Raw genomic sequence first — 23,428 nt, forward strand, 5'->3', positions numbered from 1 at the left:
AGAGAAGAAAACAGCACAAATCTGACATAGTTTCAAGCTGTACATTGAATCTTATTATTTGAATTGAATTGAATAATTGAAAGCTGCCTTCTGTCCTTCGCAATAATATTCTATCCTGTCATCAGTCACTGGTACGGGTGTGTGGTGTGTATATATCATTAAAGTCATTTCATGATATCTTTTGAAAAAATATTTTTAGAAGAAGTAAGAAACTAGAGTGAATAAAATGAAACTTCTTCAATGCAAGGAACAATAAAATAAGTTTTGGGGTTATTTTAGACACAGATGTTAAAGAACTGGATGATGTCTTTGGACTTTGTGGACAAATTGAACACAAACTGAACTTCCTCCGAAAGAACGTACCCCAGGACATGAAGCTTGTGCTCATTGGCCACTCAATTGGTTGTTATATTGTTCTTGAAATGATGAAGCAAGCACCAGAACTGGAGGTATGTAAGAGACCACTACATTTGTCAGACAATTTTGAAGCAATTATTTTAGTATTTTAGTTTGTTGGAAATGTTTTAAGAGTTTTATGATGCTTCTAATTTTGTTTGTTGCAAGCTACCTGATATCAGATGAACATATGAAATATAAACATAAAAATAAATACCAGGAATTACAAGAGTGGAGGGCAAAAAGCATCCCGTGCTGAACTATGAGAGTGATATGCATTTTTCAAAATGAAGAGGTATCTTGTGGCACTTTGCAAAGTAACCCATTTTTATTCCAGCAAAATTTTTTCATGGTCATGCATCCATGGGCTCCTATCCCCTTGCAAGTCTATGCTGCGACAGAAAATCTCAGCTAGCCCTCTGGAATGTTCTTTTGCCAGGAACAAGTTGGTGGCTGGGAAACTCTATGAAGGAACATGGATGCTCGATCGATCTGTCTCTTTTTCAGTCAAAAAACATATCAGCAGCTTCTGAAGGAAGACATCTCCTACTATTTATGTAGTTCAATGTCGTTTATTTCCCTCCTGCATCAAGGTGGATTTTCTTATTGACTTCTCCTCTGGACCTCCTATCCTTGCAGATCTTGCATTATTCCCCCCCCCCCCCCCCCGAAGATCAACTTTTTTATAATGATTGAGGTTCCATATTTGGGGTGGTTTTATGTCAAAGTGTGTATGTTTTATAGCCATCTCCCACTTTGAAAGTTCGGTTGTCCCCAGACTGTTCATTTTCAGCTGTAAAATAAATGAACAGAACATTCTAGAGAACATGCATGTTTCCTCACTCATCATCTTTTACTCAAGTAGAATTACCTGGTTTCAGTTACATTGAGACATTTTATTTCACCTGCGAATGCCGCTGGCAGAATAATTCTTTGTTGAACCCTTTGGTATGTTTAGGACACTTTGCAAAAGCACTGCATGTTTTAAGTTAATGTATGACATGCCGCATTTAAGATGTGTTCAACAATAGAAAATATTTGCGTAAGCCAGATTGTTGTGCAACTTCTGTTACCTTGCCAAAAATAAGTTAACCGTTATGTTTTATGACATATGAAGTGTGATAATAAGAAACTTGTGTTTCCATCTCTTCTCTTATTTTTACTGGAATATTTTATTCCCAGTAGAGTTCAAGCACATATGTGTAGTTTAGTAGCTGAATCATTTGTGTATGTGTTTGTACTTTCACTATATTATTTTATTACAGGATCCCTTTTTTTCTTTAGCCTTAAATTCACTGTTTTCTTAAGAGGTTTTCATTGCTATGTTCTCTTGTTCAGAACTGAAAGTTAATGTGCTGCATTTATTGTTTTAGTAGCTCTCTCAGTTTTTATGTTCTCTGTGCACTTATTTAATTGTTTATTTTAGGGAATTTTAAAATGTTGAAATCCAGAATGAATGTTGGGTTGCCTGTGTGAAAGGAAACAATAATCTGTTGCAGGTAAAAATAACAATACCATCTACATGCATGGATGTCAAACTCATTTGTTAGGATGGCCAGATCTAACATAAATGGGACTTTGTGGGGCTGAGCCATGCGTGTCCTAAAATGTAGTGCCAGATAGCAGAGATATAGACTTTATAGAGGACACAGGCCAACACAATTAAATATATAATTTTTAACTTAAAATACAAACATGCTTAAAACTCTTGCAATATTTTGTTTAAAACAGAAAGTGGGGGTTAGTGGGATTTTGCAATGCAATTTTAAAAATAAAACATCAAGAAAAAGCACAAGGATCACAGCAGAAACTTTAAAAAATAAAATGCTCTCAACCTGGGAAAATAAAATGGCAAGGCATTGCAAGCTTCTCCCTCCATCCCCCAAGTCTACTCAGATTAGCAATGGCTCTCCAGTGTAATACCCCCCCCTTTGGCTGTGGGTTCCCAAGTTAGAGTACTCACTAGGCAGTAGTTCTCACTCCACTGAGAAGAGACAAAGCTAGCTCAAAGCATCAATACTTGATTTGCAACAGCACAACTTCAGGAAGCTTCAGCTGACCATAGGAACACTGGGAAGTTAAGCAGAGTTTCCTCTCCATTGAAACAAATAGACAAAGTTGCAATGAAAATGTGGAGTGAATTTTCTGTTCATGTGTGCTCTGCCCAGAAGCTTGAAAGACAATCTATTCCACATTTTCTTTGCAGCTTTGCTTTCAGCTTTAGCCTCTGCAAAGAGAAGGCAGAAGGAGCTGGAAACGTTGCAGTCTTGGAGCTTCACAGAACATAAGAGAAGCCATGTTGGATCAGTCCAATGGCCCATCCAGTCCAACACTTTGTGACACACAGTAGCCAAAAAACCCAGGTACCATCAGGAGGTTCATCAGTGGGGCCAGAACACTAGAAGCCCTCCCGCTGTGTCCTCCCCAAGCACCAAGAATACAGAGCATCACTGCCCCAGAGAGAGAGTTCCAACAATACGCTGTGGCTAATAGCCACTGATGGACCTCTGCTCCATATGTTTATCCAATCCCCTCTTGAAGCTGTCTATGCTTGCAGTCACCACCACCTCCTGTGGCAATGAATTCCATGTGTTAATCACCCTTTGGGTGATGACAGGAGGGGGGAGAAGAGAGCCCTCAGGCCTGACTGGAGCCTTGGGTGGGCTGGTTTGGTCCGCGGGCCACATTCTGAAAGGTTGAGGGCCCAAAACTGAGGGAATCTCTGCCCTCAGTGGGTGGCTGGGAATCCTAGCTAGCATGTTTTCATATATTAAACTCATATGTATTGTCTTGTGTTTGGTAAATAAAATTTAAAATAAAAAAGTGGTAACAGCTATTTAGTAGAACATTACAGTATGTTTCAATACCCTTTGTCATGAGAATTTGTTCTGTGGATAAAAATTGAACTGTTGATAACCAGACATATATAACGGCATCTCTTTTTGGTAAGATACATGGGATCTATGTGTCTCCAAATAGAGGAATTTACTAGCTTTTCCTTATATAGCCACCAGTGTCCAAACCATAGATTCCATTTTAAAAAATACTGTCCCTTTAAAACATTATATTTGTGCTATGCAGAAATACATTTCAAGTCTGTCTCTGTTCCTATGATACATATTTTTTAAAAGAAGCTGGTCATATTTAAGTGTGAATTTCACCTATTAGTTTCAGTGAAGTGTGAACTGAGAGATATAGTAATGTTAATTAACACTATTAATTATTTTAGCTGCAGAGCAGAATGTATTAAAATATATTAAGAAAGAGATGCCTGAATCCCAATCTGCTTTTCATTTCTTCAGTCTGTACTTTCTCCATTTTTAAAGAAATTATTTGGTGTTTTGACTTAGGGATCTGCTATATGGGCAATTAAGATTGGAACCAGAATGCACACTTGGGTGTGGCCATTATCACTGCCTGCTACAGAAAGCTGATCCCCCCCCCCCCCCCCCCCGGTGTTTCTGGTCAGACCACTTTTTTCTTCTGTGAACCTATTTGCAACTTCAAATGAGTGGTTGAATAGGCATTTGAGCAGAAGGATTAAGTACTTCCTGTCCTATTGGCTCTTCTCTAATCTTCCCTAATGTTCAAAACCCCTCAGAGCTTCTGGTTTAGTATCTCTTGTGTTTACTTTTTAAAATCAGAGAGCTCTTGTATCAAATCTCATTTGACCTTCTCAATCAGAGTATATTTCTGGCAAGAACATTTGCTTTTCTTACATGTTGTTGAATTTTGTGTTTAGTAGTTTATACCCTGCTATTGTCCCTGGTGGGACCCCAAAACAATTTGCAACATTGTTCTCCCCTCCTCTACTTTATCCTCACATCAGCAACCCTATCAGGTTGGTCAGGCTGAAAGAGAGTGATTGGCAAAGGTCACTGAGTGAGCTGCCATGGCAGAGTGGGGATTTGAACCTGGGTCTTCAGAATCCTAGTCTGATGCTCTAACGCAATGCTGAGAGGGGGAAAAAATGTTAACTATAATTTCCCCCGGGATGGAATTTTGTCCAGAGCTGTCTTGATATGATATTTATATTTATATCCAGATATGGTGATGGAGGGCCACTGGGACTACAAATTGATTTCATGCTTCAGTTGACTTAGCCAGATGGATGCCATGGGTGTGGCAGCCCCTCCTCCTCCACACCAAGACACAATAAAAGTTAGTACTGCCTGGGAAATGAGGGGAAGTAGAAGTGTTGGGAAGAAGCACCAGCCCTCAATAAGGGCTCACTGGGCTTGATAGCAAGCAGGCTTTGGAGGCAGACACCAAAGGCAGTGAAGCAGAGGCAAAGCAGACAGACCCAGCTCTGGCTGCCAGAACACTCAACAGCCAGTTAGAGCTGAAACCGGCAAAGAGTAGTTCTGAAGCCTCATAAGATGAGACAGCAAGGGAGAGCAGGTTGGGTGAAGTAGACTCCAAACCTGGAGAAAGAAAAGACTGCCAAGATGTAAAGGTGCAGGATGATTTAGCATGTGTGTGGTAATATAACATGTCGGGGAGGGACGGTGGCTCAGTGGTAGAGCATCTGCTTGGGAAGCAGAAGGCCCCAGGTTCAATCCCTGGCATCTCCAAAAAAGGGTCCAGGCAAATAGATGTGGAAAACCTCAGCTTGAGACCCTGGAGAGCCGCTGCCAGTCTGAGAAGACAATACTGACTTTGATAGACCAAGGGTCTGATTCAGTATAAGGCAGCTTCATATGTTCATATATTCATATGATGTGATATATCTGTAATAAAATATTTTTACTAATTTGAGTAGACTTCGGAGGATGGTGGAAAACAGGAGGGCCTGGCGTGACTTAGTCCATAGGGTCACAAAGAGTCAGACTCAACTGTGAAACTGAACAACAAATAAAATACTTACTGGCAATCCCTGGCCCAAAAGACATGCGGCTATCCTCAGTTTCAGCCCTGGCCTGGTGGAACTCTCTACCTAGTAACATCTGCACCCTGCGGGATCTTGCTCAGTTCTGCAGGGCATGTAAAATGAAGATGTTCCACCAGTCCTACAGTTGAGGACAGCAATGGTTCCTTAACATGGCTTCCATCTGACCTACCAATCCCAGTATGTGATCCATCCTACAGAGGGAGTGAAGTTATATGTATGCCATTGATTATTTGGAGGAATTATACTGTTTTTATCTGTTTTAACTAATTATTATTTTCTATTTGTTTTAATTGTTTGTTTAATTATGTTGTACACAGCCTTGAGCCCTCCGGGGGAGGGTAGTTTATAAATTTAATAAATAATAATAATGACGACCAGTGAGAAGTAGAGGTGGCTGCCAGTAGAACAGAAGGGACAGTTGGATATCACCCTCTCTTCATACCAGCCCCCATGTCTTACTGCATTTTTGTTCACAGCAGTCCCATGAGTCCAAGCATGAGGTTTTCAGAGGTCTCTGTAATCTTCTTGGGAATGGGAAAAATTGGCAAACTCCCTTGCAAACGCATAGACTCCAACGCATTGTGTTTTACTAAACACATTATTTAGTTTGTATTTATTTTATTTATTTCAGAGTTTGCTTTTCTGCTTGGGAGCCAGTTTGATGTAGCTGTTAAGAGTATGGACTCTAATTTGGGAGAACTGGGTTTGATTTCCCACTCCTCCACATGCACCTGATGGGTCCATAATAGTTCTTGCAAGTCCATCTTGTTGTCTCAAGAGCAGTTCTCTGAGAGCTCTCTCAGCCCCACCTACCTAGGGTATCTGTTGTGGGGAGAAGAAGGGAAGGAGATTGTAAACCGCTCTGAATGAAGGGCAAGGTGTAGATCCAAACTACTACTATACTACTACTATTCTTCCTTTTCTGAATCTAGCTGGAACAGCTGGAATTTTCCATTCCAAATGCTAATGGTCTTTGTTGTTAGATTTTGAGCATCACTTCAGTTGTGTGAGAAATTAATGCAGTGGTCCAATAGTTGCTGCAGTCTTTGATGTCTCCTTTTTTCAGAATTGGCATGTAAATTGATTGTTTCCAGTCAGCGAGCTAATGGGAAAAATAGGGAAAGCAAGCATGTTTATAATTTATGCACAAACTCCAGACTTAAACATAAAGTTGAGACACCTAGTAATTTGACACCATCCACCATCAAACATGGCTTTCAACCAGCTTTAGCCCAATAGGTGAAAACAAAATAGGCGAGACATATGATATTGGCCTCTGTGGAAGTTAGTCTGGCAAGGAACCTAATGTACAGGTCTTTATTAGCTCATCATACATGTCTTATATGATACTCTCTATTTTTGCATTGTTTCTAATTTTTGTGATTTTAGTCCTGTTGCATTGCTAGCTGGATATCTCATGGAATTTGCCTGCATTATCTTAAAGAAGAAGAAGGGGGGGGGAGGAGGAGAAATTATATTGCAGATTTACATATGTTACTGGAGCATATGAAAGAATTTCAGAAAAAATCAGTTTGTGTTTCATAGATTTACAATAAAGCTTTTTTTTTCTTTTTGGGGTATGTTTTGTAGTGTGTGTGTGCACCTGGAAGTCATGGCAACCTCTGGAGACTGACCCCTCCTGGAGACCTAGAGGATATTCAGAGAGGTGGCTGAATAAAGCCTGCCCCTGTTCTCCTGACTGCAGATATTTCAAGGAGATCTCCCATCCAAGTACTTGCCAGATTAGCTGCTTGGGTTTTGTTCTTCCAAAGGTTACACCAGAGCTTTGACCAGAGATTAGTGGAAACCTTTGCTCCACAGATGCCCCTGCTAACACAGGGGTAAAATAGTAAGCTATTCAGTGTCTGAGTTCAGTAAGCACATGCCTATCCATGTTCTGTTCTCTATTTTGGCATTGGTGTTGCTTGTGGAATGTAGAGATCTTCTTTGTGGTCTCTATGCTTCACACTCATGGGATAGAGCGCCTGCGCCGATCCCCGAATCGGTACCTAAAAAGCGCAGGATTTTTCCGCGCTTGGCGCCAATGGGCATGCACAGGCGTCCCAGTACGCATGCTCACCGGCGCCAGCGTGGGGATCCCGCCAGTTCCTTTCTGACCGCTGCACGGAGAGGTTTACCTTTCATGTCCCCGGTCGGTGAGATATCGGTTTTTGCCTTTATTCGTTGTATATAGCCCGTTTGTTGTTTTCTTAGAGTAGATAGTTAGTAAAAAAAAAAGTTTGTGTGTGTGTTTGTTGGACTGCCCTTCAGGGCCTTTCCCCCCGTTTGTTTTCCCCCAAAAGTTTTTTTCCCCTCAGAGGACTCTGAGTGGGTTTTTTGGCGATTGGCGTCTATGGAAAGACGTTGGGGGGTTTTCAAACGCTGCCGCTCTTGTGAGAAGAAGATTGCCCCCCCCCCCAGACGGCCATTCTCTGTGTCTTCTCTGCTTGGGTGAAGCGCACCGTGTGGAGTCCTACCCACACTGTCTCCGCTTCTTCAAGCAAACGCGGCTTGGAGAAGCGGCTTTCAGCAACTTTAACTGGGAACTGCAGTGGCATTTTCTAAAGCCTGTATTCCAGCTTTGGAGGTACCCCCAGCTGGATATCTTTAACTGAGTCGGCACTCCGCCCTCAGAAATTGGCATTGGGCATTGGGCCCATCAGCATCGACCATGGCAGACACCCCGGCCCCGATCGTGACCGAAATGCCGATCGAGCGAGGCTCCTCCACAAAACGATCCCATGAGGGATCAGTGGACACGCCCGCCAAGAAGCGTCGGGATGACTCGGGGACCTGAGCATCCGCTCTGAAGAAGGCCAAGTCCAAGGAGAAGCGGAAGAGGCCCCGCACTCCATCGCCTTCTCGCGACGTTTCGGCACCGATGACCTCTGCTCCGCCGAGGAAGATCCTGGCGTCCCCATGCCACAGCCCATCTTCATCGAGAGGCAGTACTCAACAGCCCCGTCTCTCGATGTCTGAGCAGGAGATCGACCTCACCCAGCGATCCTCGTCATCCGGGTCGCGGCGTCGCAGTGGGAGTGGTTCGATCTCAGAAGTGGAGGCTTCAGCGCCGATGGACCCGTCTACCCCGATGGAGCCCAGAGGCAGATTGGAGCTAGAGCCCTCCATGGCACCATGCCGTTTCCCACCGCTACCATCGTGGGAGCAGCGTCAGTGGCCGCCCACCTATCCGTATCTCTACCCTTCTTACCAGTGGTATCCACCGAGGGAGTTTGCGGAGTGGATCAACAGTCAGAGGCATCCTGCATGTCGAGGCTGTCGCACCATTCCCGAAGGCCATCGGTATCAATCCCTCCGGAAAGGCACACCACCCCAGCGGCTGAGACTCGTCGGCGACCATCGACGCCGATCCTCTCTGAGCACTCCGTACATCGGGAGTCTTCTTCATCGGACTCAGAGAGTGGTACCGACGCCCAGGAAGGTGCTTTGGAGCCTTCGCCAGGTTCCCAAACGGCCGAAGATCTTCCTATTTCGCCATCAGAGGATCTGAAGTCCTATGGCGACCTGGTGAAGAGGATGGCAACCTCCCTCCACTCCCCCTTCCCCACCTTTGCTGGAGGAGGTGAACAACCTCCTACAGAAACAAGCCATAGAAAGAGTTCCAATGGAGGCCAGGACGGGAGGTTTTTACTCTCGCTGCTTCCTGGTCCCCAAGAGGGACGGGGGCTTAAGACCAATTATGGATCTTCGGAATCTGAACAAATTTATTCTGTACCAGAAGTTCAGAATGTCCACGCTGCAAACAATCCTGCCCCTCATCAATCAAGGGGACTGGATGGCGACCCTGGACCTCAAGGATGCCTACTTCCACGTCAGCATCCATCCGGCATTCAGGCGTTTCCTCCGGTTTGCAGTGGGTTCCCAACACTTCCAGTTCAAAGCCCTTCCATTCGGCCTGTCCACTGCACCTCGGGTGTTTACAAAGATGATGAGCATTGTGGCTGCCCATCTCCGCCTCCAGGGAGTTGTTGTTTTTCCATACATCGACGACTGGCTCCTTGTGGCAAAGTCGAGGGAAAGTTTGTCAACACACATTGCCATCACTCTACGTCTTCTCGACACCTTGGGGTTGCAGGTCAATTTGAAGAAATCTCACCTTACTCCGTCAAGGACAGTGCAGTTCATAGGGGCTTTGCTGGATATGAACCAGCATCGTGCATACCTGCCTCCGCAGAGAGCAAAGGACATAGTTGGTCTGGTACGACTGCTACAGAGGTGAAAGTGGGGCACAGCAGCTTCAACAGATGCTGGGGCTGATGGCAGCGACGACAAGCGTGCTACTTTTCGCGAAACTGAGGATGAGAGGCCTACAGTTGTGGTTTCTTTGCCAGTTTCACCAACTCAGAGACTCACCTTGAAAGAGGCTCATCATCCCATCTGGGACTCTCCAGATGCTACAGTGGTGGGGGTCAGAGAAGAACATCTGCCAGGGAGCTCCCTTCCATCTCCCACCTTCTACTGTGACTATCACCACAGGTGCTTCCTTGTGGGCTTGGGGGGCCCACATGGAAGGCCTGTGTGTGGGGGGCCAGTGGCCGCTAAAACTGACTCAGTTCCATATAAACTATCTAGAACTGCTGGCGGTTCACTTTGCCCTATGCTTTTTCTGCCCCCTAGTGGCGGGGAAGACTGTAGCGCTACTTACGGACAATACCACTGCCCTGTGCTACATCAACAGGCAGGGTGGGACAGTGTCTCGTCGACTCTGTGCATTGGCGATGGATCTCTGGTTGGAGTGTCTCCAATATGACATCTTCGTGAAGGTGGCACACCTTCCGAGAGGTCCTCAACATTCAGGCAGACTCCCTCAGCAGGGGTGGGGCTTCCCCGCACGAGTGGGAACTGCAGTGGCATTTTCCAAAGCCTGTATTCCAGCTTTGGGGGTACCCCCAGCTGGATGTCTTCGCCACGGCCGAGAACAAGAAATGCCCCATGTTCTGTTCCAGAGGGGGAGCGGATCCAGCCTCTCTGGGAGATGGGCTCCTGCTTCCTTGGGAGGGCTGTTTCCTCTACATGTTCCCGCCTCTGCCGTTGTTGACGAAGGTGGTAAACAAAATAGCAAGGAGAGAGACCATGCTGCATCCTGGTGACTCCCTGGTGGCCTCGTCAGAACTGGTTCTTGATCCTGCTCCAACTGTTGAGGGGGGTCTTCTACCAGTTCCCGGCAGAACCGGACCTTCTGTCAGCTCAGGGCGGGCATGTATTCCATCACAACGTGCCCCATCTGAAACTGACAGCGTGGTTCATCGACCAGTAGGGGGCTCTGACAGGGTCCAGCACATCCTTATGAACAGCAGAAAGCTTTTTGGAATACCTTGATAAGTAAAATTGAGATCATTGTTAATGAAACCATTCCTCGGACCCCAGAATCCATTCTGCTCAACTATTGGCCATCCAATAAGTACTCCAAACAAAAGAAGGAACTTATCTCCCTTCTGATTTTGGCAGGTAAATTCTTGCTGGCAAAGTCTTGGAAAGTGACAAGAGTCCCTTCAATTACTCAGTGGTTCCAAAAGGTATGGGAAATGATTATACAGGATAAAATAGCGTCCCAACTTACACTTAGCGATAATCCTAAGGCAGGAGATTTTTTTGTCGAAAAGTGGTTTAACTTTTTTGATCACGTGAATGCTAATGTGTCTAAGCAGAACAAAATGCCAACGAAATATCTAAATTTTGTTTTGTATTGAGGTACATTTTCTCTCACTAATGACCAACCCTGGAAGCTAGGCTGTGGGACTTAGAGTAGCTGAAGACAATATAATTAACCTCCCCCCCTTTTTTTTTCTTTTTTCCTTTTTTTTTCCTCCTCCTTCTTCTTTTGTTGGTATTGTTATGGTTTGTGTGTGTGTATGTGTGTGTGTGTTCTGGATTACTTTTCGATGTTTAAAATATTGCAACATTGTATTTCTTATATGGAAGTTTTGTTTTTGTTAATAAAAAATAAAAAAATTTGAGTTTAAAATAAAAAAGAAAACTGTCCACCCGTGCTTCCTATGACAGGAAGTGGCGGAGATTCACTAAGTTCTTAGTTGACCCATGGAAGACTGCATTTTTGGTTGCCATCACATCAGCGCGTCGTTTTGGGGAGCTCACGGCGATGCGTTGTGATTATCCTTATCTTGTTTTTCGAGAGGCTGGGGTTTCCCTGGCTCCGGACATTAGTTTTCTTCCGAAGGTGGTCTCTCAGTTCCACCTCAATTTAGAAGTTTGGTTGACCACCTTTTACCCTAGCCCTTCCTCAGACGAGGAACGTAGGTTGCATGCTTTGGACGTTAAGTGTGCTTTGCTGTTTTATTTGAACCGTTCAAAGAATTTTCGCAAGGACAAGCAGCTTTTTGTTTCGTATGCTGCTCCCAAGCTAGGTTCTAGGATTTCGTCTCAGAGGCTCTCAAAATGGCTCACTGAGACGATTAAACTCTGTTATTTGTTGGCAAAGAAGCCATTACCTGGACCTGTTTGTGGACACTCCACAAGAGCAATGGCCACGTCGGTGGCGTTCCTGAGAGGCGTGTCCCTTACTGATGTCTGCAAGGCTGCCACCTGGTCTTCTTCGCATGCCTTCATGAAGCACTATGTGCTGGACGTGCATGCTCAGCAGAGGACTCGGTTGGGAACTGTAGTGTTGCAAGCTGTTTCTTCCGGTTGACCGTCTTCCCGCCTCCAGGTATGTCTTGCTTGCTAGTCTCCCATGAGTGTGAAGCACAGAGACCACGAAGAAGATAGACAGGCTGCTTACCTGTAACTGTAGATCTTCGAGTGGTCATCTGTGCATTCACACTACCCGCCCTCCTTCCCCACTGCTGACGGCCTCCCTCCAGTAGGAGCTTCCAGCGGTCAGGAAGGAACTGGCGGGATCCCCGCGCTGGTGCCGGTGAGCATGCGTACTGGGATGCCTGCGCATGCCCATTGGCGCCGAGCGCGGAAAAATCCCGGGCTTTTCAAGTACCGATTCAGGGATCGGCTCAGGCGCTCTATCACATGAGTGTGAATGCACAGATGACCACTCGAAGATCTACAGTTACAGGTAAGCAACCTGTCTATTTGATCGCAAATAAGATTCAGGAGAATGGATTATGCTGAAACAGGAAAAATGGCTTTGTTCAGTTAAATTGGATAAAAGCAAAGAATCAACACTGTCTTTGGTTATAAGCATATGGTTGCAATTCCTTTATTTCAGTAAAAGTATTGTCCTTTCAATATTCAGACCAGGAAAACAGTCCATCAGCCCAGTTGTACAGATGTTTTATTCAGGTGTAAATCCCACTTTACTCAATAGAACTTCCTTTCAAGTAAGTTTGCACAGGATTGCAACCACTATGTACATTTGGCATTAAGAATTATTTCAGAATAATGACAGGAAAGAAATGTCACTAAATGTTAAATACTAGTATTTGAAAACAAAACAAAGTTCCTCAGTGCAGAATTGCTGGAAGTCCAAAAGACCAGACAATAAAACAATTCTTGCATTATCTTTATGTGAGCATCCTACCCCTGAGATTCCAAGATAAAATTATCAGTAGCATGGAAAAATAAGGGGAAGAGTATCTAAGTGGCATGAAGTTTTTATTTTTCTGATGATATGCAGTCCCATAGCATCAGTGATGTCACCGTTATAATAAGTTCAGAGCAGGAAGTTTAACCCCTTGTTTGCTTGTACTATATCTTAAATATCTAACCGCCTTTCCAACTGCTAGGGCACATTATAAAGGCAACTGCAAGATTGCCATCTATGCCTAAACACCATTGTAACAATAATATGAAAATGGGTTTGATCTGACCCTGTTTTCTGTTTGCACAAGGCAGCAGAGCACTTTCCCCTCTTCACTGTAGTCTCCCCTGCTGTGTTAGCTTTTTGTCCACATGGATCCTGCAATCTCTGGCACATAGATTTTAGGGATCAAAGGGGGTCTGCCCTCCTCCTGCCCCATCAGAAAAACTGATAGGATCAAACAAGACAGCTTCAAAACATTTTTTAAAAAAATTTTCCATACCTCTCCATAATTATCAGTGAATGTCTGTCCAGGGGGCAAATGTTTAACATGCTGTAGGAGAGATTTCGCCTCCCCCTCCTCCTCCAACAGATGAAAAAAGATTAGTACTGCTGTTTCTCACCCCTATGAAGCTGAGAGTCTTATGGAGACAGGCGATATACTTGTAATGTGATGGATCTTGAAATGTTTGTGAACACTAGCCACAAGTAAATTCCACTTGAAACAGATAAAAACAAAACCATTTCCATTTTTTGAAGGTGGGGGAGGGAATATTTTTAACTGTGTGTTTTCAGCCTACCCAAAACTATTGCAGCAACATGTGGTACAATCCTAAACAATGTTACACCTTTCTTAGACCTTCGAGGTCCAATGAGTTTAGGAATGTGTGACTCTGCTTAGGATTGCAGTGTACTTCCATAGCTATAACAGCTCAAACCTGTGCTGTTGACCTCTGATGAACTAGGATTTTATTTGTAGGTGACTGAAGATGACTTTCAGCAGACTGAGGCAGATGTTCTGGGCTGGGTCAGCAGTGGTTCACTTTTTGATTACTCTGTTCATCTCCAGGCTACTCTCAAGAAACAGTTTTTTTTCCTATTCCCTTCTCTTTAACGAGTGCCAAGTTTGGGCTTGATATTCCTAAGGGCCTAATTAAAAGAGCTGGCACGAGAGAGGAGGCTCTAGTTGAACAAGCCCTTCACATAAAATAGGCATCTTATCAGGGGACTAACAGGCTTAACAGAATATAAATCAGGGACAATTAGATCATGATCTAGCAAATTAGTCAAAAGTGAACCCTGGTCTCTTTTGATTCCTTTGGGTTCTAGTTAACCCCATTATCCGTTCTTCAGTCATTACAAATGCTGTTAGAATATGTGGAAGTGGACAAGACTCCTAATAATTTTTTAAAACCTAGTGGAGTTGGCAACCAGTTGCTGAAACACACATTTGGGATACTGCAGATGCTACAAAAATGATTTCCAAGTGTAATCTCCAATAGAGATAAATGAACAGGATTAGTACCCCTAAAGACTAGTTACTGAGTCAGATTGCAGTCCACTGCAATTGTACAGCAACATAGCTGAGTTATGTATCCATCTGGGAAAGAAGGAAGGAAAATGAGATCAACCATGTATTGAACAAAACCAAAATCATTATAAAGGTGGGGCACATGATTAAAAATATGTTTGGATGGATCTACATTTTCTGAATATGAAGGTTTGTAAATTAAAAATTAATAACAAAAAAGGCTGAAGGGGGACAATGTTCCAAAGGCTGCAGACATATTAGAGAACTTCAGTACCCAAGCAAAAGAGCACTTAGGTTCTTTTCTGTAAACTCTTGTGTGTTCTTCCTCCATGATGCATTTGTTTTCTTTTCAAACGTATTCAGAGTGAGAAATTTTGGGGAAAAAATACACTCGAAATATTTTTCTAGGAAGTTACATGGCATTAAAATAGCAAAACACACAAAAATAGAACATAAAAGCCTGTTATTCCATTGCAATAGTCCAAGTTCAACATTACACTGAAGAGGAAATGAAGAATTAAAACCCAGGGACTGGTAGAGGAAGAAGTCATAAATTGAATTTACTAAGAAATCTTTTTAACAACCACTTGTGTTTAGTCCCATTGACACGAATAACAAAAATGAATCGTCAGCTCTCCTTTCTATGACTATGAACTTGTATATTATTTCCATTTTCACATATTGGATCGATGTTGTAGTAGTAGATATCTTTTTTTCTCTCTCTTCTAATTTGTAATACATATTAGTACAACATTTAACAATGACGTTTAGGTTCATGACTCAAACTTCTCAGTACTGCAAAAATAATATTTGACCAGTCTGGTGTTTTAAGTCGTTAGATATGTAATTGCACCTTGTTCTGGGCTAGCATATTACTCTAAGGCAGATTTATCCATTACATTTTTGCAAACTCCTACAAATTCACTGATGTCACCTTTGGATTTCTGCTTGTCGATCCCTTGAAATGAATTCTGGAGCATATGCATCTGAGGGTGTGTGAGATCTATGTGTCAGCAATGCAGATATTACATTATTAGTGACTATGCAGATGGAGGGAGGGCTTCTTGCCAAGTAATAATGTCATGTCCAGATTGGTCGCTGGATAAGAAGTAATAACAAAAGACACTTGCCAACAGAGCTGGAGACAAAATCAACTGCTTAACTCAGCAAAATGGTTGAGAAGCAAAGTCAAGTAAGATCGATAATAGCATGCTGTTTTCTCCAGGAGAATGTTTTAATGGAACTCTTGTAGATCAAGGTAGATAATGAAGAATACAGGGACTTCTATGTAGAAAGGAAAAAGTTAAGCCTGCAAAACATCACGTGCACTACAAAACCAGGGTATTACAAAATCAATAATACCGTTGATTAACTTGTTCCCAAAAGAAGGGAAACCAAGCCCAGAGTTGTTTCTTTCTGTCTTTATTTTGGAAATAGGGAAAGCAAATGACTGCAGACCTGGTCAATGTGATGTCAGATATCAAAACCCTTTCAAACTAAGCATTTGCCCACTGAAGTTTGCCATTGTAGCATTTAAACTGCAATCCTGAACAGACTGCCACCTTTCTAAGCCCACTGATGTCAGTAGATTTAGTTGATTCAGTAGGGTGTAACTCTGCTTAGGACTGCACAATAAATGACTTATTTTGGGGTATTAGCAGTTGTGAAGGAACAATGCAATAGAGAAAGACTGATTTCCTCCCTCTCCCGTTAAACCTTAACAAAGTGCAAATAAACCAAGAGATTTAGTGCACCACAGAGAGGAAGGGACAGAATTTGTGCAGTATATGAAGCTGCTTTCCAAAATGAATGTATGAAAATTGTGAACATGTCTTATATCAAGTTAGATCATTGGTCCATCCAGCTCAGTACTGCCAGATTTGACTGGCCGGAACGCTCCAAGGTCTTTCCCAGCACCTGTAACTGGAGGTACTGAGGATTTGTCACACAGCCTTAGCCTCTCCTCAAATATATACTCATCCCATCTTTGGCCTAAATGGGTTTCCAGCAGTAGTGTGGACATCTTTCTTTTTGATACAGATATAACACAGATAGTTGCAGGATTTTGCTAAAATTCATGGGACTAATAACTAAGCTCTTCAGCAGAGGCCCCACCCTGTGCCTGTGTGATACAGGTGATCACCAGGAACATGGTCTTTTCTGCAGCTCAGAAGAGACTATTGTGCTCCTCCCTAGCAGCTGCTTGTTTGGTGCCTAATCTGTTTTGGTTTCAAGCACCAGATCCAGGTTCATGTGTTTTGGGTTGATTTCAACTGTTTTTGTGGTATTGCATGGATGTGAAAATTTATAACTGCTGCTGGTGATGTATTTACAATTATGTATTGATTTGTTTTCAGAGAGGTCAATTTTCTTGAAAATAGCATCAGGAGGTCCAGTAGGCTAAGAGGTGGGATATAGTTGTTGTTTTTTTAAATAAATAAATAACTTTTTTTAAAAAAAAGAGGAACAAGAATGGTGCACATATATTATAAATGTAAAGAAAGGATGTATTTAGATAGAATAGCCCCAGAGTGTCTACCAAAGCAGACAACTGTTAGTTACATGTTGTACAGTTGTACCATTTTAATGTCCAGCACAGAGGAGCAGAAGGATAAGTGGAGATTAAGTTCTATCAGACACATAAGGAAGCTGTTTGTCATTCAGAGAACAGTGTTTCCCAACTAGCGGTTCCATCCTGGAGAGGGAAAATGAAAGCTTACACTGAACTAAGAGCAGCTTTTCCAAAGGACAAGATGGTTTCCCTGACTGGTGCATACTTGTCTCATCAGCTTCCTGCTGATTTCTTTTTTTCTCAGAATTGGGAATCGGTGTTGTCTAGCAATGATACATAGTATTTACATCATTTATGGGCAATGGCTCAATTTTATAAATAAGAAGCACAACTATAAGTAATTAGCTTAGTCAGTGAGTCCATGTCAGAATTTTCAAAGCAGAAAATAGTTATGTAATGTATACCCAGGGTGTTTTCTCCTCACTATTAGGCATCTGCAGATACCCTGTCTACACTCACTTAGCATCATCATCATCATCATCTGCACTTCATTAATTGCTCTAGCCTGGCTTACGCAGGCTCTGAGTGATATACAACATTATGGAACAGAGTGCATTTGAACATATGCAGAGTGTGTTTCAGATACCACTAGCCAACTGCAGCATATCTGCAGGAATAGAGGGAATGCTTATTAAATTTGCAGATGATACTAAATTGGGAGGGGTTGCAAACACAGAAGAAGACAGAAACAGGATGACCTTGACAGGCTGGAAAACTGGGCTAAAACCAATAAAATTAATTTTAACAGGGCTAAATGTAAAGTTCTGCATTTAGGTAGGAAAATCCAATGCATGGTTATAGAATGGGGAAGACTTGTGTTAGCAGTAGTATGTGCGAAAAGGATCTAGGAGTCTTAGTGGATCATACAGTGTGATGCGGTGTCTAAAAAGGCGAAGTCATGAGTCAACAGTGTGATGCGGTGTCTAAAAAGGTGAATGCAATTTTGGGCTGTATCAACAGAAGTATAGTGTCCAGATCACGTGATGTGATGGTATCGCTTTACTCTGCTCTGGTAAGACCTCATCTGGAGTATTGTGTTCAGTTTTGGGCACCACATTTTAAGAAAAATATAGACAAGCTGGAATGGGTCCAGAGGAGGGCAACGAAGATGGTGAGGGGTCTGGAGACCAAGTCCTATGAGGAAAGGTTGAAGGAACTGGGGATGTTTAGCCTGGAGAGGAGGCAGCTGAGAGGTGATATGATCACCATCTTCAAGGACTTGTAGGGCTGTCATATAGAAGATGGTGTGGAATTGTTTTCCATGGCCCCAGAAGGTAGGACCAGAACCAATGGGTTGAAATCAAAAGAGTTTCCGGCTCAACATTAGGAAGAACTTCCTGACCGTTAGAGCAATTCCTCAGTGGAACAGGCTTTCTCTGGAGATGGTGGGCTCTCCTTCCTTGGAGGGTTTTAAACAGAGGCTATATGGCCATCTGACAGCAATGAAAATCCTGTGAATTTAGGGGGAGGTGTTTGTGAGTTTCCTGCATTGTGCAGGGGGTTGGACTAGATGACCCTAGAGGTCCCAACTCTATGATTCTATGATCTCTACCACACTTCTTAGGCTGCATCCTGGTACAACATGGCCTATCACTCTATTCTCACACAGCTGCAGTTATTCATAATGGAATTGGTTTGTCCATCCAGATGCAAAAGATAGTTGTGTTACAATATCAGTGATTTGTGACTGCAGCCTTAGAATTAAGTAGGTGGGCTTACAGAATGGTAGCAGATCTTGCAAAGAGATTAAAGGCCCTGGATCTCTCTGATATTCTGTTCTTATCCTCACACCCATCCTTTATCTTTAATCTGCAGCACTGATGAACATTCACCTCTGACTGAGGCACTTTATCAGTAAAGTAAAGAAGTTGATGAAGGATGAAACCAGAAATTCAATTATTCTAGCTCAGACACTTTTTACCCATGTGGTCTTGGCCGTCACCGCTGGGCTGGGACATGTGCAACACTGGCACCCTGAGGAAGGAGATGCAGGAAAGGCAGGAGATTCAGAGAGTATTAGCCAATATCTTTTATTCAGGATCTTCCTTGTTCCATGCCCCTGCCAGCCTCACTCCCTGGCACTGTCAGCACCTCAGCATGGCTGCCATCCTACATCTCCTGTGCCTACAGGATTTTGCCTTCAGCTATACCTCCCAGCTCCTGCACATGACTGACTTTAAATCCCTCCCCAGCAGCTGTCCCTACCTGGGGTAATTTGTGCACACGGTCTCCTTGCTTCTTACCTGCTGCCCCACAGTCTCAATGGCATACCCTCATCCCTCAGCATAGTGAAGGCAGCTAGCCAGCTGCATCCTATTGATCCACTGCAGGTCCCATGCCCCCATACTTCCTTGAGGTGGGTTGCTTGCTGGAGGTGTTTGCCACAGCCCTCCATTCCCCACATTTGCAAAATTTCTGTTGAAGCTCTTGTTTGCTTTTCTCAATCTCAGATGACCCAAAGTAGCAACTGGAAAAATATTTAATTCGCTAGCACCCCCTGTGATTCTAGACTTTGGGTATTACTGGGCTTCTATGTGGTACAATTATGGAGAAATATCAACCACTACATTTTGGCACTTAGCATTCCAAACTCCACCAGCTATATGTGGCTCTGCTTTCTGTACCTCATTTTTTGTCTGAAGAAGTGCACATACACCAAAGCTTACGTTCTGAATAAAACTAAGTTGCTCTTAAAGGTGCAATTGACGGCAATGTATGAGTTAGCCCCAAAAGCAGATTGGATTATATTAGGTTGATTCCTGTGTTAAGTAGTTCTCCATTGGCATGTGAACTCAGTCTTAACTTTAAAGGGACAGAAATTTAGTCATGCAAGCTGTTCCCTTGTTTGCTGCTCTTTCAGTTAACAACTCGCACGGACCCCCAGCGTAAATGACAATTAGAAATAACTAATTATTGGGTTTCCAATGTGAATGAGAACAATGACTAATTCTCATCCTCCTTAAGAAAATGTATTGCAGTCACCTCTCACTCTTCTTTTCTTCAGGTTAAACTCCTCTTGTTTCTCCGCCATATGTCACATTCTGTGCACTTTTAATTTGCTTGTTTCTCTTCTTTATATTCCTTCCTGTTGGGTAAATGGGGCAGAAGATGCTGATCCTCCCTAACTATGCTAAACACATTCTTTTCGGAATCTCTTTTCACTACTTGCCCGAATGTGGATAGATTAATTCGATTTTGTTCACTGATGTGAGAGGGCTGCATGAAGCCACTCATTGTAAGAGTGAGGTGCTTCACATGTATCATTCAGTCTGACTCCTTGCTGAATTGAGGCATTGGCTAGTTCAGACAACAAGTGGAAACTATGATCTAATTAAACTAACCGTGGTTAGTACAATTACCCAAATGTAAACCACTTCATCAACTGTGGTTTGTTGTGTGTTGAGTGCCATCAAGTTGTTGGGAGATGTCAAAACAGAATTAAAACCAGGGGTTGAAGTTGGTTTACTAACCATAGTCTGTCTTAAGTATGTGTTCACGTGATGTACAAACATAGACATCCTGGCTTGTTCTCTTCATGCCACCCCTATTGCAGTGCAGACTAGGATATCAATTGAGTTTCTGCAGGAAGACAGAGGATGAAAAAGCAGAGATGATGAAACTGGCACTTGACGAGCGCGCCAGGTTACAGTAGTTACAATAAACCATAGTTTAGTGTTTTATTTTTGAACTGAACCATTGAAAGCAAAGTGGAGAGTTTGGGCCTCACTAAGCCCTGCCAAAAAGGGCAGCTTTCATAACCAATGGCCTTTGTCCTCAGGCATCTACTGGAGCTGACATTATTAACGCTCTGTACCCTATGCATTTAGTTGTGTGTGGATGCATGCAAAAAGTGCTGTAAGAGAGAACTGACCCATAAATATTTCTTCTTGTAGAACTATATTGTGCATCCTTTCCCTTGGAAGCACTGGAGAGCCTGTAGGTCCAACAGAAAGAGTGACTCTTCCAGAATAGTTCATGTGTGTGTTGTGTGGTTTGCCAGCACATCCACTTTCTAGATATCTTTTAAACATTAGGACAATGTTCCTAAGGGAGTGCTACATGGAGGGGGAAAATAAAATCCCACCATGTATTTTCAAAATGAAAATGGAAAGAATGTCTCCTGGAAAGTGGTAGTTGATTTTCTTTCTGTTTTGGACATTCATAATGGGAGCGACTGAAAGCTTTATGGTGTGTAACTGTGACACCACATTCCAACATAAGCTTCTCTCTGCCCATCTTCCAGCCAATAAACTACCATTCCTCCCCTTTTTCGCTCTGCCTCCTTCTAATCTTTTACTGTTTATATTTTTTAATCATAATAGCAACAAATCCTTCCTGGTTGACATTATCATACCATGGCAAATTCTGGCTGTTTCCCCACATTCCACAGAAGGATATTGCCCACTTTGAGGGGACATTTTCTTTTCAGTCAAAAAGTAATTTTTCCCAATGAACTATATTTCAATCCAGGTGAATTTTTTTTTTGGGGGGGGGAATAAGTTTTTTTTTTTTTTAAATCTTAATACGACTCCAGAAATATTTTTTTTTAAATCCCGCTAATTCTACATAGTTACCAAAATGTTTGTTGTGCAGGGAAGTTTCATCCAGCTGTGTGAGCTTTGTAAACACAATGTCCATTCTGGCCATGATCCAGCATTTCCGTCTCACATACACAACCGGAGATTTTCTATGGTTCACTATAGAAAAACACACCATGAATTTGAGTCAGTTTGTGTTTACACAGCCGGTGATGAGAACTCCCTGTGCTCATGCTGTCTTCTCCAAATACAGCAATCTGCTACAGTGGTAGAAACCCCAAACATCTTATTGCACCCAGGAGTTGTCCTTATTGGTAGAACTGAATAGAGAAGCTTGCTGTGCACACTGGGATATTGGTAACTTGTAAAAAAAATTATTTAATTTTTTGCACACGTTACATGCATATGTACACATGCTTATATCTTTTGCCTGAATCATTTAATACCACATGAACTTTGAAACTAATTTCCTGGGAGTCTTTGCTAGTTTATTGAGGGAGTTGATCAATAATCGACGACACACACACAAAACAAAGCTTGCCCACCACTGTCAGTGCTTTCCTTGCAGAGCTTAGCCACAGCGGAGGTCCAGTGTACACTTCCAGTTCACGTGAGCCAATGCAATGATCTGGCTAGTGCCGCCTACCAATTGACTGTATACCCCTAGATTGTATTCAGGGTTCTATGGCAGAAATGCATGCAAGATAAGGAGCAGAGCCTCTGAACACACAAAGTTAGAAGACTGTTGAAGTAATTAATGAAGAATTAAGTTAATAATTGCACTGAGGAAAAATTCTTGTTAAAAACTCCCCCTTTTATTTCCATTGTAGCTCTCTCTTTGTTTACTCTTGCTAAATTCACAGTGGTCTATGCAATTTATTTATTTAGTTCCATTTATATTCCGCCCTTCCCACCAATGAGAAGAAAACACATTCTGGGCCATTGCATTTGAGTAAAGCAAACCAATTTCAGCCTTACTGGGTCAGAGAACCATTCTAATTCTTGCTGTATGACATACTGTCCCCCCCTCTGCAGAAGGGGCCCTACTCAAGGTTGTCTGTAAGGGCTGGTACAAGATGGAACCCTTTGCATGTGCAGTCATTCAGGCATCCCATATTGCCGCTGAATCTTTTGCAAGCAGAGGTTGACAGTCAGGCTGTCAGGAGAGAGAACGCTTGTTTCCTGTCTTTTTAGGTGAGTCCCTGTGCTGTGTGAAACACAAAAGGCTATCAAATGCAAGCTTGCAGGTAAGACAATAAAAAGGATTTAGCCCATCTGCTGATGCTAGTCATGTGTGCCATGTCACAGAGAAAGAAACAAAAGAACTTGACTCTCTGGAGGCAATTCTTACTCGCTGTAAGTAGGCGAGTGGCTTTTCTCAGGTCTGAGTGACCAGCACCAAGATGTGGCTGTGTTGCAAATACAGTGTCTACATAATGTCAGAACAGATGTAATTTTTCATTCTGCTCACAGTATTCTTTGTGAAGAACCCATCTGGAAGTGGGAATTTCTTATTCATGGATTAGAAACAAAGCTTCCATTATGTATTTGTATCTTTCTACAAAGGGGTTAATACTCCTGGTTGAGAAAATAAGGTGACCCAGCGGACAGCAAGGCTCCTTTCTCACATTGGCCAATTGTGGCATGAGGGAGAAATTTTTCCCTTGAGCAAACAAGAAAAAGTAAGCCTTTTTCGTGAAGACCTTTGAACCTGATGCTACTTACTATTTTATATTGTCATGTAGATTCTATAAAGCCTTTACAAAATAAATGTCAAGTTTCCATAAGGGATGAATTAGTGTGATTAATATACACATAAAATTTGATTTAGTTAGCCAAATCCTGTAGTTATGGAGCGAGATCATCAGATAAGTCAAGCACATGGCATAAGGGACTGCAAAATAACTTGGCTTAATCTATTGCAAAGACTGAAAGAAGTTAAATGCTAGACAGGTGGTGCTCAGTTTAAAGTTCTTTAACATCTTTT

General features: G+C 42.7%; 1 protein-coding gene across 1 annotated transcript in view; it reads left to right on the top strand.

Annotated features, from left to right (window-relative positions):
• Positions 1 to 23,428, top strand: part of LDAH (lipid droplet associated hydrolase) — a 136,525-nt gene that overhangs the window by 47,526 nt on the left and 65,571 nt on the right. Inside the window, exon 4 of the mRNA XM_060233469.1 lies at positions 280 to 449. Within this exon, the coding sequence (XP_060089452.1) occupies positions 280 to 449 (170 nt within the window). The remainder of the gene's footprint in view (positions 1 to 279; positions 450 to 23,428) is intronic.

The sequence above is a fragment of the Heteronotia binoei genome, chromosome 1 (assembly GCF_032191835.1).
Source record: "Heteronotia binoei isolate CCM8104 ecotype False Entrance Well chromosome 1, APGP_CSIRO_Hbin_v1, whole genome shotgun sequence".
NCBI lineage: Eukaryota > Metazoa > Chordata > Lepidosauria > Squamata > Gekkonidae > Heteronotia > Heteronotia binoei.